The sequence below is a fragment of the Caretta caretta genome, chromosome 4 (genome assembly GCF_965140235.1).
Source record: "Caretta caretta isolate rCarCar2 chromosome 4, rCarCar1.hap1, whole genome shotgun sequence".
Classification (NCBI taxonomy): Eukaryota; Metazoa; Chordata; order Testudines; family Cheloniidae; genus Caretta; species Caretta caretta.
The window spans coordinates 133,535,001-133,552,258 of record NC_134209.1 but is presented as its reverse complement, the minus strand read 5'-3'; the positions used below and the strand labels follow the sequence as shown (position 1 = coordinate 133,552,258).

Genomic DNA, 17,258 nt, shown 5'->3' with positions numbered 1-17,258 from the left:
ACCATCTTAATTTAAATGAAACAAGCACAGAAACAGTTTCCTACATTGTCAAATCTTTTTTTAAACTTCCCTTTATTTTTTTAGTAGTTTACGTTTAACACAGTACTGTACTGTATTTATTTTGTTTGGCTGGGTTTTTTTGGTTGCTGCTACTGCCTGATTGCATATTTCTGGTTCCAGATGAGCTGTGTGGTTGACTGGTCAGTTTGTAACTCTGGTGTTTATAACTCTGAGGTTCTACTATATTTCTTCCCTGATAGTTGTCCAAAGTGGACCCATCAAACTGGACAGTTGCTCTCTTGTTGCTGTGGAATGAACATATACGACTTGATAGGGTTGATAGACATCCTATCTTTTTTAATATTGCAAACAGACCTGCTCTGCTGTCTGTAGAATGCTTTAGTTAGGTCCACAAAGGCGATATACAATCCTCAGTTTTGCTCTCTGCACTTTTCTTGAAGTTGACGCAGAGAAAATATGTCTCTGTTCTTGCCCCTACACTCTTTGGAATCATCTTCTTGGTATTCTTGAACTGTGCATTTAAGGACATGAAAGATGGAGTGCATCTCCGCACAAGATCAGATGGGAAACTTCAACCTGTTCCAACTTAAGTCAAAGACCAAAGTCAAAAAGGTGCTAATAAGGGAACTTCTATTCACTGATGATGCTGCCCTCATAGCCCACAATGAAGATCTACTACAAGAACTCATGGACCACCTTTCAAGTGCCTGTCAGGCATTTGCTCTCACCATCAACATCAAGTAAATGGTTGTATTAGGGCAGGGGGTTCCACAAGATCCTTCAGTTACCTTAAATGCAAACCGGCTAAAAGAAGTCCAAAAGTTCAGCTACTTAGGTTCTACAGTGACCACCAACCTCTCACTGGAGGAAGAACTAGATGTCCGCATTAGAAAGTCTGCTAAAGGTGGTGGCAGCCTAACTAAAAGAGCATGGAACAACTCAAAGCTTACCATCAAGACCAAAATGCTAGTGTACCAAGCTTGCATCCTCTGCATGCTCATGGATGGTGGGGAAACATGGACAACTTATGCTCATCAGGAGAAAAAGATAAATAGTTTCCACCTACATTGTTTATGCCTCATATTCAACACCAAATGGCAGTATAAGGTCACCAACGCAGAGGTTCTTCAAAGGGCAAATTTCCCAAGTGTGGCAGCCCTGTGCAAGCAAAGACGTCTGCGCTGGCTGGGCCATCTGAGGTTGGAAGCCTCACGCATACCCAAGGGCATGCTATACAGGGAGCTATCATAGGGAACAAGAACAACAGGACATCCCAAGCTTTGCTATAAAGACACATGCAAGTGAGCTATGAAGGAATTCGGAATTGATCCTGATCAATGGGGAATCTTGGCAAGTGATCGTAACAAGTGGCGCCATCGTCTCCATCAGGGTATCAAAGTCCATGACAGGAGCTGGCTCCTACAGCTTAAAGAGAAAAGAGCCCATAGGAAGCAAGCAGCTCTCAGCCAAGATACATACATTTGCAATAACTGCCAAAGATCATGCAAATCTCAGATTGGACTATTCAGTCACATGAGACATTGCAAACCATCTACATCACAGGCTGCAATTCCTACCATCTCTTGCAGACGAAAGAATGCCAGCAAGTCTTTTCTGATAACAACCAGTAACTAGCTTGAGAGGGAAAAAGCACTATATCTAAATAGTTTGATTATAAATGTTGAAATGCTATCAATATACATAACAAAACTATCGATTTGAACCATAAAAGGTAGCAAAGAAAAGTTTCCCCACAGTGCCAGACTCTAAAATCAGTGTTTGCAGTTCAGTTTTCTCATTACATTTCTACTTGAACTAGACTCACCTTTTTGCCCAAATCTAGAGCCATTCCCCTTAAGTTGCGTCAAACTAATTTATCACATCTCCAAAAATTAAACTGTATCTTCATGGGTATTTTCCTTTATTTGGGAGAGCAGTTTCTGTCCCCCTCTTTCAGGTTATACTTCTGAAAACTGTTCATTGTACTCAAGTGACATTGTTAAGATGAAAGCTTATGCTCAAATAAATTTGTTTGTGTCTAAGGTTCCACAAGTCCTCCTTTTCTTTTTGGTGATACAGACTAACACGGCTGGTACTCTGAAACATTGCTAAGATGGAGAGAGATGAAGGAATTTTTGTTCTCACAATAACTTTCACTTGTCTGTGACATGCAGGATCAGATCTTTGTCTTGCCAATCAGGAACTTCTCCTAAAATTCCATTTTTCTCACTACCTTCGTTTCTTTTCCTGGATTGCAGAATTCTATATACGTAGATTATTTATGGCTAATAGTAGGGGGAACAGGCAAACTTAAATGGTGAGAACATGCAGACTAATATTTGTACCACTCATACAAAATAGAGCATCATAAATAGTGATCTGTAGACAGCCTTAAAAGTTTGACTTATCAGCAGAACATAAAAGGTTCCATGTAAAGGACTCCTTACTCTATTGGTTTGTTGTGTAACCACATAATATGGTTCACCCTTTACTTGTTATCCATTGGAGGAAGTGTCGTCGTCTTGAAAAATCTATCTACTATGTTGAAAATGACCTCCAAATAGCTGTTAGTTTTTTGTGGTCATTGTATCATTATTAGGGCAGTTATGCAAATAGGCACAAAGGTGATTGGGGTTGACACTCTTTTTATTTCTCACCTGCCTTTTTGATGAAGTGCCTTATTAACTTTATGGGTCTTTGTGTTACTGGATGTATTTGCCTTGCATATTTGCTTTAAAAGTTGTACAGTTTTTTCCACTTAAAAACTTTACACTAATTAAACAAATACTATAAATTGAAGACTTTATATTGTACATGCATTAAATTTAACAGCTGGTCTTGCTGATACTGGATGTGTGAAGTGCATGAATTCCCTTGACCTTACATGAACAGGTCCACACTGGAATGTTTGATTTGGAATGCCTGCAGAAGGATAAATATTAATGATTGAGCAACAATTAAATTAATGAGATAACAACATGGTACAGAGTCAAGTGGGATTGCTTGAGTTTTGAAAACAATAGCTTTCCTTATATGTCTGGGTCAGTAGAGGTTAAGCTAATAGCAAGTCTTAAATCACCCTGTGGTGGCTGTTTTACAGAGTGGTGTAAGTATCTTTTATAAAAGGAGCTGTACTTGAGCAATGACATCTGTGAAGTAGAGACTTTAAATTAGAGGAGATGGAGGTGAGGTAAAATTATATCCTAAAATGTGAAGAGATCTCCATCAGTCTTGGACCATTGGGATTAGAAAAAAGAAAAGAATACTTTCTGGATTCTGTTATCCTTTTTGGGGAGGAATCTGGGAATGGTAATTGTATAACAGGTGATACTTTTGGCACTGGATTCAGTCCCCATTGAAGTAAATGGACTTTGGATCTGATTTGTTTTTGTTTTTTTTCCTTTCTTTTTCTAAAGGCTAAAAGTAGCATGAAATCTAGCCCTCCAATACTCCTTTTCCCCAGAAAAATCCCGTATGTAATGTAACAATGCATCGATCAATTTATTTGCTAGTTTAAAATGTAAAACCCATTTTGCAGTATTGAAAATTAGTCAACTTTATATACATACATGGTTCATTAATGGAGAAATACACTTGAGGGTAATGGGGAACTAAATAATTAAAACAAAATAAGCAACTAAGGACTTGTTCTTTTACTATTTTATTTCTCTTATGCTGTGCTGTGTAGATGTGTTCATTGCTTGTCTCCATCTTATTTGTTTTATCTCTTGCATACAGAAAATATGTTTCAAACAAAGGACAAACTATTAGTTTCGAAATATCTAAAACCAGAACTGAGAGAGTGACTTCTCAGGCATCAGCCTTCAAATAACTGGAATATGACCTACTTGTTCCTAGAAGCAGACAACAACATTGTTTAGTTTTAGTTCATCCTTTTTTGTAGGAAGCCCTGTCCGTGTAAAAAGAAGTGGGATTGTGACTGCTCAATATTGTCCGCAGTTTCAGATTGAATGCCCTGCATTATACTGTTTGCCTTATTCTCAGCTGTACGGATGTAAAATTGTGACTGCTGTTCCCACCCGGGGAACCTTCTAAAAGAGAGAGGACTTTAAATAAATCCTATATTTCCATCTAAGAATTAAGATGACTACCAAGAATGATACAGTGTAAAAAGCCCAGCCAGAGAGGAACTGCATCTTCAAATAACTGTTAGGAATCTAAAAACTGAATTGTTGGCTGCATTGGATTTTAGTTTGGCATTTATAGACAATTGATCTCTGGAAATGATATTTCCTGACTTTGGGAATCACATAAAAAACGTTCCATCTAATGTAGAGCTGTCGATTAATTGCGATTAATTCAAAAAAATTAATGGTGGTTTAAAAAATTAATCGCAATTAATCGCAGTTTTAATTGCGTTGTTAAACAATAGAATACCAATTAAAATTTATTAAATATTTGCGGATGTTTTTCTACATTTTCAAATATATTAATTTCAATTATAACACAGAATACAAAGTGTACACTGTTCACTTTATATTTTTATTACAAATATTTGCACTGTAAAAATAATAAAGAAACAGTATTTTCAATTCACCTCATGTACTGTAGTGCAATCTCTTTATCATGAAAGTGTAACGTACAAATGTAGATTTTTTTTTTTTTGGTCATATAACTGCACTCAGAAACAAAACAATGCAAAACTTTAGAGCCTACAGATCCACTCAGTCCTGCGTCTCATTTAGCCAATTGCTAATACAAGCAAGTTTGTTTATATTTGCGGGAGATGATGCTGCCCACTTCTTATTTACAACATCACCAGAAAGTGAGAACAGGCATTTGCATGGGACTTTTGTAGCCAGCATTGCAAGGTATTTACATGCCAGATCTGTTAAACATTCATATGCCACTTCATGCTTTGGCCACCATTCTAGAGGACAGGCTTCCATGCTGATGACACTCATTAAAAAAATAATGCGTTATTTAAATTTGTGACTGAACTCCTTGGGGGAGAATTGTATGTCTCTGGCTCTATTTTAGTCACATTCTGCCATATATTTCATGTTATAATAGTCTTGGATGATGACTCAGCACATGTTGTTCATTTTAAGAACACTTTAGCTGCAGATTTGGCAAAACGCAAAGAAGTGCTCTCCTGGTGCAATGTGAGATTTCTAAAGATAGCTACAGCCCATACTCAAGGTTTAAGAGTCTGAAGTGCCTTCCAAAATCTGAGAGGGATGAGGTGTGGATCATGCTTTCAGAAGTCTTAAGAGCAACACTCTGATGCAGAAACTGCAGAACACAAACCACCAAAAAAGAAAATCAACCTTCTGTTGGTGTTATCTGACTCAGATGATGAAAATGAACATGCATCAGTCTGCACTACTTTTGATTGTTATCGAGCAGCACCCGTCATCAACATGGACAGATGTCCTCTGGAATGGTGGTTGAAGCATGAAGGGACACATGAATCTTTAGCATATCTGGGATGTCAATATCTTGCAACGCTGGCTACAACAGTGCCATGAGAACACGTGTTCTCACTTTCAGGTGACATTGTGAACAAGAAGCGGGCAGCATTGTCTCCTGCAAATGTAAACAAACTTGTTTATCTGAGCAATTGGCTAAACAAGAAATAGGACAGGGTGGACTTGTAGGCTCTAAAGTTTTACATTGTTTTATTTTTGAATGCAGTTATTTTTTGTACATTATTCTACATTTGTAAGTTCAACTTTCATGATAGAGATTGCACTATAGTACTTGTATTCGGTGGATTGAAAAATACTATATCTTTTGTTATTTACAGTGCAAATATTTGTAATAAAAAATAAATATAAAGTAAGCACTTTGTATTCTGTTATAATTGAAATCAGTATATTTGAAAATGTAGAACACCCCCAAAAATATTTAAATAAATGGTATTCTATTATTGTATAACAGCGCAATTGATCACGATTAATTTTTTTTAATCGTGTGATTAATCACAATTAATTTTTTTCAGTCGCTTGACAGCTCTAATTTAATGTTATACACCAGTGATATCCAGACCTCAGTGGTTCAAGAGCCAAACTAGTGATCACCATTACCCAGAAGAGCCACAGTAGTGTGAATTCATTGTTTCATTTTCTATGTGTGTGTGTAAGTAGTATTCTCAGAGCAAAATGACTGATCAAATATTATTATTTTATCAACTACAGTTGGTTAATAACATAGTAAAAGCATCCTGATTGGTTAATAATTAAATCACACAGTGTTTTAGTATCATGTGCTGCAAAGAGACACATTAAAGAGCCACTTGCAGCTCGTGAGTCTCAGGATGTGTCTACACTACGAAATTAGGTCGCATTTATAGAAGTTAATTTTTAGGAAGTGATTTTATACACTTGATTGTGTGTGTCCCCACTAAGCGCATTAAGTCGGCGGAGTGCGTCCACAGTACAGTGGCTAGCGTCGACTTTCGGAGCGTTGCACTGTGAAAAGCTATCCCACGGTTCCCGCAATCTCCGCTGCCCATTGGAATTCTGGGTTGAGCTCCCAATGCTTGATGGGGCAAAAACATTGTTGTGGGTGGTTTTGGGTACATGTCGTCAGTCGCCTCTTCTTCCGTGAAAGCAATGGCAGACAATCATTTTGCGCCTTTTTTCCGTGCAGACGCCATACTGCTGTCAGCAGACAGTTCAGCAGGACTGCTAGCCGTCGTCATCCACGGCTTCCGCTGCAGCTCTGCTCTCCTGGTGCCATGAATCCACCTCGCAGGTCTTCTTGTTGTTCTGTATAAATATATATTCTCATGGCATCCGTCGTCACCCACCGCTTCTGCTGCAGCTCCACTCTCCTACAGATATTACAGATATTTTATACAGATTAAAAAAAAGTATTTTTTTGCCTCTGTTTTCACTAACAAGGTCAGCTCCCAGACTGCTGCGCTGGACATCACAAAATGGGGAAGAGATGGCCAGCCCTCTGTGGAGATAGAGGTGGTTAGGGACTATTTAGAAAAGCTGGACATGCACAAGTCCATGGGGCCGGACGAGTTGCATCCGAGAGTGCTGAAGGAATTGGCGGCTGTGATTGCAGAGCCATTGGCCATTATCTTTGAAAACTCGTGGCGAACGGGGGAAGTCCCGGATGACTGGAAAAAGGCTAATGTGCCAATCTTTAAAAAAGGGAAGAAGGAGGATCCTGGGAACTACAGGCCAGTCAGCCTCACCTCAGTCCCTGGAAAAATCATGGAGCAGGTCCTCAAAGAATGAATCCTGAAGCACTTGCATGAGAGGAAAGTGATCAGGAACAGCCAGCATGGATTCACCAAGGGAAGGTCATGCCTGACTAATCTAATCGCCTTTTATGATGAGATTACTGGTTCTGTGGATGAAGGGAAAGCAGTGGATGTATTGTTTCTTGACTTTAGCATAGCTTTTAACACGGTCTCCCACAGTATTCTTGTCAGCAAGTTAAGGAAGTATGGGCTGGAAGAATGCACTATAAGGTGGGTAGAAAGCTGGCTAGATTGTCGGGCTCAACCGGTAGTGATCAATGGCTCCATGTCTAGTTGGCAGCTGGTATCAAGTGGAGTGCCTCAAGGGTCGGTCCTGGGGCCGGTTTTGTTCAATACCTTCATAAATGATCTGGAGGATGGTGTGGATTGCACTCTCAGCAAATTTGCGGATGATACTAAACTGGGAGGAGTGGTAGATACGCTGGAGGGGAGGGATAGGATACATAGGGCCCTAGACAAATTGGAGGATTGGGCCAAAAGAAATCTGATGAGGTTCAATAAGGATAAGTGCAGGGTTCTGCACTTAGGACGGAAGAATCCAATGCACCGCTACAGACTAGGGACCGAATGGCTAGGCAGCAGTTCTGCGGAAAAGGACCTAGGGGTGACAGTGGACGAGAAGCTGGATATGAGTCAGCAGTGTGCCCTTGTTGCCAAGAAGGCCAATGGCATTTTGGGATGTATAAGTAGGGGCATAGCGAGCAGATCGAGGGACGTGATCGTTCCCCTCTATTCGACATTGGTGAGGCCTCATCTGGAGTACTGTGTCCAGTTTTGGGCCCCACACTACAAGAAGGATGTGGATAAATTGGAGAGAGTCCAGCGAAGGGCAACAAAAATGATTAGGGGTCTAGAACACGTGACTTATGAGGAGAGGCTGAGGGAGCTGGGATTGTTTAGCCTGCAGAAGAGAAGAATGAGGGGGGATTTGATAGCTGCTTTCAACTACCTGAAAGGGGGTTCCAAAGAGGATGGCTCTAGACTGTTCTCAATGGTAGCAGATGACAGAACGAGGAGTAATGGTCTCAAGTTGCAGTGGGGGAGGTTTAGATTGGATATTAGGAAAAACTTTTTCATAGGAGGGTGGTGAAACACTGGAATGCGTTACCTAGGGAGGTGGTGGAATCCCCTTCCTTAGAAGTTTTTAAGGTCAGGCTTGACAAAGCCCTGGCTGGGATGATTTAACTGGGAATTGGTCCTGCTTCAAGCAGGGGGTTGGACTAGATGACCTTCTGGGGTCCCTTCCAACCCTGATATTCTATGATTCTATGATGATTCTATGCCATACCACAGCAAGCATGGAGCCCACTCAGCTCACCGCTGCTGCAGTGAGCATTGTAAACACCTCACGCATTATCCTGCAGTATGTGCAGAACCTGCAAAAGCAGGCGAGGAGGCGACGACAGCGCGATCACAATAGTGATGAGGACATGGACACAGACTTCTCTCAAAGCATGGGCCCTGGCAATTTGGACATCATGGTGGTAATGGGGCAGATTCATGCCGTGGAACGCCGGTTCTGGGCCCGGGAAACAAGCACAGACTGGTGGGACCGCACAGTGTTGCAGGTCTGGGACGATTCCCAGTGGCTGCGAAACTTTCGCATGCGTAAGGGCACTTTCATGGAACTTTGTGACTTGCTTTCCCCTGCCCTGAAGCGCGAGAATACCCAGATGAGAGCCGCCCTTACAGTTGAGAAGTGAGTAGTGATAGCCCTCTGGAAGCTTGCAATGCCAGACAGCTACTGGTCAGTCGGGAATCAATTTGGAGTGGGTAAAACTACTGTGGTGGCTGCTGTGATCCAAGTAGCCAGTGCAATCACTGAGCTGCTGCTACCAAGGGTAGTGACTCTGGGAAATTTGCAGATCATAGTGGATGGCTTTGCTGCAATGGGTTTCCCTAACTGTGGTGGGGTGATAGACAGAACGCATATCCCTATTTTGGGACCGGACCACGTTGGCAGCCAGTACGTAAACCGCAAGGGGTACTTTTCAGTGGTGCTGCAAGCACTGGTGGATCACAAGGGACGTTTCAACGACATCAACGTGGGATGGCCAGGAAAGGTGCATGATGCTCGGCTCTTCAGGAACTCTGGTCTTTTTGAACAGCTGCCAGAAGGAACTTACTTCCCAGACCAGAAAATTACCATTGGGGATGTTGAAATGCCTATAGTTATCCTTGGGGACCCAGCCTACCCCTTAATGCCATGGCTCATGAAACCATACACAGGCACCCTGGACAGTAGTAAGGAGCAGTTCAACTATAGGCTAAGCAAGTGCAGAATGGTGGTAGAATGTGCATTTGGACTTTTAAAAGCTCGCTGGCGCAGTTTACTGACTCGGTTAGACCTCAGTAAAACCAGTATTCCCATTGTTATTGCTGCTTGCTGTGTGTTCCACAATATCTGTGAGAGTAAGGGGGAGACGTTTATGGCGGGGTGGGAGGTTGAGGCAAATCGCCTGGCGGCCGATTACGTGCAGCCAGACACCAGGGCAATTAGAAGAGCACAGCTGGATGCCCTGCGCATCAGAGAAGGTTTGAAAACCAGTTTCATGACTGGCCAGGCTACGGTGTGATAGTTCTGTTTGTTTCTCCTTGATGAAAACCCGCCCCCTTGGTTGACTCCACTTCCCCTTTGATCACCGCTTTCAGAAGCAATAAAGTCATTATTGTTTCAAAATCATGCATTCTTTATTAATTATCACACAAATAGGGGGAAAACTCGCAAGGTGGCCTGGGAGGGGTGGGTGAGGAGGGAAGCACTGGGTGGGGTGGTGGAGGAGGGAAGGACAAGGCCACACTACAGTTCAAAACTTACTGAATGCCAGCCTTCTGTTGCTTGGGCAATCCTCTGGGGTGGAGTGGCTGGGTCCCCGTAGCATGCCCTCCTCCCACTCCCCGCCCCCATGTTCTTGGGCGTCTGGGTGAGGAGGATATGGAACTTGGGGAGGAGGGCAGGCAGTTATACTGCAGCGGCGGTCTGTGCTCCTGCTGCCTTTCCTGCAGCTCCACCAGACACCTGAGCATGTCAGTTTGCTCCCCCATTAGCCTCAGCATTGCATTCTGCTTCCTTTCAGCATGTTCCTCCCTCCTCTCATCGCGTTCATTTAACGCTTTCTTGGACTCTGCCATTGTTTGCCTCCGCACATTCTGCTGAGCTCTTTCAGTGCCAGAGGACTGCATGAGCTCTGAGAACAAGTCATCGCAAGTGCTTTTTTTTCGCCTTCTGATCTGCGCTAGCCTCTGGGACGGAGATGATATGGGGAGTGTAGAAACATTTGCAGCTGTGGGAGGGGAAAAAAAGGGAGAGTAGTATTTTAAAAAGATACATTTTAGAGAACAAAGGGAAGACTATTTCACACTGAATCAAGCGATTCACGTTAGATAGCACATGTGCTTTTTGGTACAAGGTCGCATTTTGCCTCTTATATTGAGTGCCTGCCGGTTTGGTGTGAGACATCACACACACTCGGCTGGGCAACAGAATTCGGTTTGCAGGCAGCCATGGAAAGGCTTACCATGTTATGTTTTTAGAGTGCTGTGCACAAAGTAGCTACAGCCTTTAGATGCTATTGCAGTATAAATAGTAATTATAACTTATACCACGCTGTAAAATAAATCAGAGCATGCTTTAAGATATGCTACTAGCTTAACTGCACAGATCAGCAAAAGCACTGGATTATCTGTGCACACCCTTGTACCAGAGATCAAAATAGGACGGTTTTCCAAAGACCCATAGACAACCTCAAACCTCCATCTAAATGATCCATTAGTAGTTTTATGAAACTAAATGGATAATTCTTTCCTTATCTCCTCTTCTACCATTAACCCACATTCCTTTTTTAATTCATGAATTTTATTAGGGTCTAACTAGCCATCATGGTTTATTTTGCAGCGTGGTATAAGTTATATTTACTACTAATATTGCAATAGCATCTAGAGGCCCTAGCTACTTTGTGCACAGCACTCTGAAAACATAACAAAGATATGGTTCCTGCCCTAAACAGTTTACAAACTATAAACTAATTTTGAGTTATGAACTCCATCATCTGTGTGTTAAACCTTGAGGCAAATATTGCTACATAAAGAGAAGGATAGTTGGTGGAGAGCCCCGAGGTATGCTAACCTCCCCAACACCATCAAAAGGCATTCACTTAAAGGGTTCATCCCACCCAGTGTCAAGATGTTCAAACTGTTTAGCTGGGTTGCTTAAATTTCCACAAGTCCTCTGCTTCATAATCCCACATACCCTCTGGCAAACAGAGGTTTTTCTAGGACACTAACACTATGGGTGACAATATTGCTTCTCCCAAATTCTGTTTCCCGTAGGGTACTGGCGAACCACTCATCTATCCAGGTGGTTATCTGTCCCTCATTATTGTAGGATCTGAGCACTCCCTTGGCGTCTTACTTACACCTTGGTCTTCCACCAGCCTGAGAGACTGTAGCCTGGGCCTCCCTGTGGCCTTAGTAAACATGGTCTATTACCAAGTGTACTATGGTTTAATAAATTATGTCAATTATAGTGGATATGGCATGACTGTTAGTTTATGCTTCTGGAATATGTACATCTCCCGTGTTCAACAACTCTCTTGTAATTTTATTGTATGGTATACTTTCTAGGGCTTACAAAACAGAACTTGAATTTAAAATATTACAATTTTTTATTGTAAAGATTTAGCTTTCACTCTTGTTGTATTTTTAGGCCAGAGTAAGTTCTGAGCAGGAGCACTTCTTGATTGTACCTTTTGGACTTCTTTATAGTGAAGTTTCTGCATCCAGTCTGGTAAGTGCTAATTTCTATTTCTATACCAATAGAACATGGATATAAACATCTAAATTCTGTCTCGTATATATGTATGTTAAACTTGGATAAACATGTTATAGAAAATACTAAGTTATTTTCTGCTGCAGTCTCATGGCCAGAACAGTTTTGTTGTGTTTTTTTTTTTAAGAGTTTGACTGATTTCAGTATCCATTTTGGAAGTAAAATTCTTCTTTTTTTAATGGGCATAAAATTTCAGATTGTAATTTGAGCATAAACTCTTGGTCCTTAGTTTTTTTCATATACTGAAATACATCTATATTATCCTAAATTTTAATTTGGGGTATTAATTATATAAAAGCTGCACAAGACTGAGCATGGGGAATTCCTGAGTTCTAGTCCTTTCTCCAACATTAATTCCATCTGTGACCTTGGACAATTTCTGTAATCTCTCTTCCTCAGTTTCTTCATGTACTTACAGTACCTGTTTTGTAGGTTTATATATATTTATAGTTTAATGATTTTACAGTGATTTCAAGACATGAAGTGCTACGTATTTCCTTTGCTGCCTTTAATTCTGGATTATAGAAAGATAATAGATTTGGATTAACCAAATATATTCTCTTTTCCAGATCTTGTTAAAAGTAAATAGTAGTGCATAATAACAGGCCTAGACCTAGGGCAATGGAACTGTGGTGACAGATAACCCAAAAATCAAGTTAGCACAGTTGTGTCAAAGGTTATTTGTTTTTGCCAAATGTGAGTTTCAGATACTGCTTGTGGGAGGGTGGTGTTGTGAAGCCTCCACTGCAACTAAAAATCTCTCTAAAAATAAATATAAATAAAGCCCAGTGATGCAAGACTGGTTTACTTCTCATCGAGCTCGAGGAAGATCCAGCAGTGACTCAGCAGTGCAAACTGCAGCACCCCTCAAATGGACATAATGCCATGGTACTATCCATGGCAATGCTGAAAGAATTTAGCACTAAGACTAATTCATTACTTATGCCTGTAGTGGCCTCAGATCCCCAAACTAAATGTCTTAGTCCTCACTGTCACTACTTTGGAATAGTGCATAGCTTTGTCTAAACTGGTGTTAGTATGGGTTGAGAACAGGATAAAGGAGAAAAGAGGGAAAATAACTGAACTCTATATATTATTTTCCGCAACAATTAAAGAAAATCAAGACCTTACCTAGAAGACTGAACTTCTAGAAAACCAAGCATTCAGTACAAATCTGTGGCTATGGGGTATCTCAATAAGCCTAGAGGGCGAGAATTTAAGTGCATTTCTTAATCAACTAGTATCTAAGGTTCTCAAAATTAAACACTGATGATGGTCCAATTTACATATAAAGAGTCTACAGACTTTCAAAGACCACTTTAGTTGCCTATCAAAGACCAAAGTAAAGTATTCTATACATAGTGTCAAGATTTATTGACAACCTGTAGATATTTGTCTGCAGCCAGGAAGGAAGAAGCAATCAAGTATAAAAAGGATCAGATTTCTTTCTTTCTAGATTTGGGATTAATCAATGAGGAAAAGGTGGCGCCTGAATAACATTCCAGGAGCTGAATGTTAAGGGAACCTTATTATAAGCAACTTAAAAAAAGGTGACCCGAAAAGAAGTAGGCGAAGAAGTGAGCTTGTACTCTTTTTCTCGCTGCATTATGATGTATAAAAGAGGACTGAAAGGTTTTGTGTTAGTTTTCTAAAAGGCTTTTTCTCCTTGCTTGTGTTTTTACATTAGTAATTCAGGCCGTGTCTAGGCTGGAAGACCCTCTGATCAGTGAAGAACTAGTGGAAATGTCATCACAGGAATCAAGGGAGTGAAAGTTGAACAATGTAGAGGGGGAAAATAATTTGTTATACAATTGCTTGTTGATGGATTTGATTTCTTACAAAAAAGCAATGATATAGAAAGCTCGTTTTTTGTTACTGAGGACCAATTCTACAGCTGTTTACAATATATTGATCTTAAAGCTTAATATTGTTGCTGTTAATGACATTAGTTTATATACATTTATATGTAACATATATGTAGTATGATATTGTTAAAATACAATAATATAATTTTTAAAACTGCTATAGGAAGATGCTGAATTAAATACATTTGGGACAACAATAACTTATAAAATTTTTTATTACAATGTTTTCTTATATTGTCAGGTTAAAATCAATATTCAAGGAGATGTAGTTGATCGTGGAAGCACTAACCTGGGAGTAAACCAAGCTGGTTTTACATTGCACTCTGCAATTTATGCCGCTCGACCTGACGTTAAATGCATCGTTCATATCCATACACCAGCAGGGGCAGCGGTAAGCAGTTCCTCTTACTATAGATTTTAAGAGAAGTGTAGCTGGTGCCAAGTAGTCATATATTTACTTGGTAGTTTAAGGGCTTGATCCCTTTAAACCTGTATTCTAGTGAGGAGTCCTACTTGAAGTCACATAGTTAATGAGCCTATTCATGTGAATATTCCTGCCTTGTGAGTGCTTGCAAAATTGGGCCTTACGTAGAAATTGACACTATCTGTGCTATGAATATGAAATCTTGAATCAACATTTAGAAGTAACAGTAGGCAAATGGCAAATTTCAGACTGTAATAGAACCTTTTCAGTCCATGGGTCATAACGAGGTAAAGCGTCCTCCAGTGGCCCAGTAAGGCACACTTTGTAATATTTTCTGCATGTATATGCTATATATTAGAATACTTGCATCCTATCTACATTTTGTTCTGGTAGCACATCTGTAACTGTTTCACAGCACAAGTAGCACCATTGATCTCAAACGGTGGACTTTGTGGATGCCCATGTTTTTATCCATCTCCAAGAACAACTAGTTATAAATCATTATCAAATCCACCTCAGAAGCTTTTTTAGGAGCCAACCCAATGACTGAGTTTCAAATATTCAGGAAATTGCTTTACTGCAGTTCTTATTTTGATATTTTTCTTATTAAATTGATTCAGAACAGCAATAAAATTATTTTCAGGTGGATAACGAGACTGAAATTGAGTAAATTCCTAATTTTGGATCATATTCTGAGGATTTTAAGCTTTAACAATGGTGGTTTTTAACCATGGTTTTGTGTAATAATCTGCAGGAAAACTTGTCACTTATAATCTTGTATTTTAAAATATTCACTTAAAAGAGAGTATGAATTAAGAATAAGAGGCTGATTTTCTAAATCTTTTCACATTTCTGTCTTGTCTTCTGACCAATCTTCAGTTCTTCTGCTTTTAAATATCTCAGATGTATTTAAATATTAACAATGACATTTCACCCTCCACTTCACTCATTAGTGTATATAATGTACAGCAATGACTGACTTCTTGTTTTTATTTACTTCTCTCTCAAAATCTACTGTTATGTTTCTCAGGTTTCTGCAATGAAGTGTGGTCTCTTGCCAATTTCACCAGAAGCACTCTGTCTTGGAGAAGTGGCCTATCATGACTACCATGGTATTCTGGTTGACGATGAAGAAAAAGTGTTAATTCAGAAAAATTTGGGACCTAAAAGCAAGGTCAGTTATTCCATACATAGGTCAATATTAAAAGAAAATAGTGATTTTTTTTTTTAAACTTGGAAATGGAAAGGAGGGGAGGTATTTTTGTTTAGTTCTTGGCAGGTAGGTTTCTTGTAGCAGCTCATATTCCTTTCAATGTCCATTTCTCTTAGGTCCTTATTCTCAGAAACCATGGCTTGGTGTCAGTTGGGGAGACCGTTGAAGAGGCTTTCTACTATATTCATAATCTAGTAGTTGCCTGTGAGATTCAAGTAAGAATCTTAATATATTATATAATGAATCTATCTGTAACAACATCATACATAATCTTCAAACAGATAATAGTTGAATGATTAAAAAATGACAGTTTCAATCTAAACTAATAAAATAAAAATTCCTGGATTGATTTTGTTATGCAGGAGCAATTACACTGATAGTTTAGCAACTGTGTTCAACTGGCAGACTAGAACTACTGATCTTACATAAATCTCTCCCAAATCATCAGTCTACTTTTCATTAAAGCAAGAGTGTTGCAACATGTAATTTTTCACATTGCTTAAAACACTTTCCTTATTACAAGGTTATAATGATTTATTTAATTTTAAAATGTAAGATTAGAATTTGCAAAATAGAAGAGAGTCCTTCTACTGTTTCTATAACTATCCAGTGTTTATGTTAAAAAAATTAAAATGTGGTTTAATTATTTTTAAGGTACGTACCCTGGCCAGTGCAGGTGGGCCTGACAACTTAGTGCTGTTAGACCCTGGAAAATACAAAGCCAAATCTCGTTCTCCTGAGTCTCCAGCAGCTGAGGGTACCCATCCAAAATGGCAGATTGGAGAGCAGGAATTTGAAGCCCTTATGCGAATGCTTGATAATCTGGTAAAGCAAATAACATCATATCTAATGAGTTTTTATATGATGAATGCAAAATTATTTCTAAAGTGCTATAAAGAAACTAAGATTTTTTTTCAGGTTTTTTGGTCTTGTTTTACTTTTTTTTATTTGCTGACAAATTTGATTCTTGAGATTTCAAAATGCTAAGTTTTTCTTAGGTTAGTGTCCAGGCTATAATGTGAAAAAAGAACCATGTAGGTTACTTCATTTATTAATCTTTAATCTGAGTATTTAAAGCTTCCCTGTAAGATAGAATAGATCCGTTACAGCCTGATTCAAAGACCACTAAAGTCAGTGGAAAGACTCTTCTTGATGTCAGTGGGCTTTGGATCAGGCCTTAATGTTCATACTCACTGGGTTCTGTACCTCTTGTAACACAGACAGGTTCCTTTTGTTAGTTGTGATTGTGGTGCATGCAGCCTCTCCAGATAATACCGTGCAACCCTATCCTCCTTACCCCTTAACAAAACGGTGGAGTCTAAAGGTAAACTTGGACTTCTCAGGATGTCACATTGTTAGAGGGTCTTTGGGTATTAACACAGAATGATGATCCATATGGCTGCATTGATAGAACATTTGTCTGAAGGTCATAGGTTAAAGTCTACATGATCACTCTGAATAATGCCCAGCAATGACATTGCCTGTAATATAGGGTTATGATTCAGATTAAATCTTTAACCGGGTTGAAGTTAGGGTATTCGGAACAATGTTTCCTTTTCTCAACAAAACCATTTCCAGTGTCCAAAGCTCAGTATGAACAATCACTGAGTGAGCAATCATTGCTGTTTCTACATACAGCCACTACCCTACCATGAAAGTTTGTT

The 17,258-nt window shown here is 39.7% G+C and overlaps 1 protein-coding gene across 19 annotated transcripts in view; it reads left to right on the top strand.

The window, feature by feature from the left end:
• Positions 1-17,258, top strand: part of ADD1 (adducin 1) — a 135,590-nt gene that overhangs the window by 71,278 nt on the left and 47,054 nt on the right. For all 19 annotated transcript variants that reach the window (XM_075128073.1, XM_075128066.1, XM_075128072.1 and 16 more), the window contains 5 exons: positions 11,970-12,050; positions 14,199-14,348; positions 15,412-15,555; positions 15,711-15,809; positions 16,249-16,419. In XM_075128073.1, the coding sequence (XP_074984174.1) occupies positions 11,970-12,050; positions 14,199-14,348; positions 15,412-15,555; positions 15,711-15,809; positions 16,249-16,419 (645 nt within the window). The remainder of the gene's footprint in view (positions 1-11,969; positions 12,051-14,198; positions 14,349-15,411; positions 15,556-15,710; positions 15,810-16,248; positions 16,420-17,258) is intronic.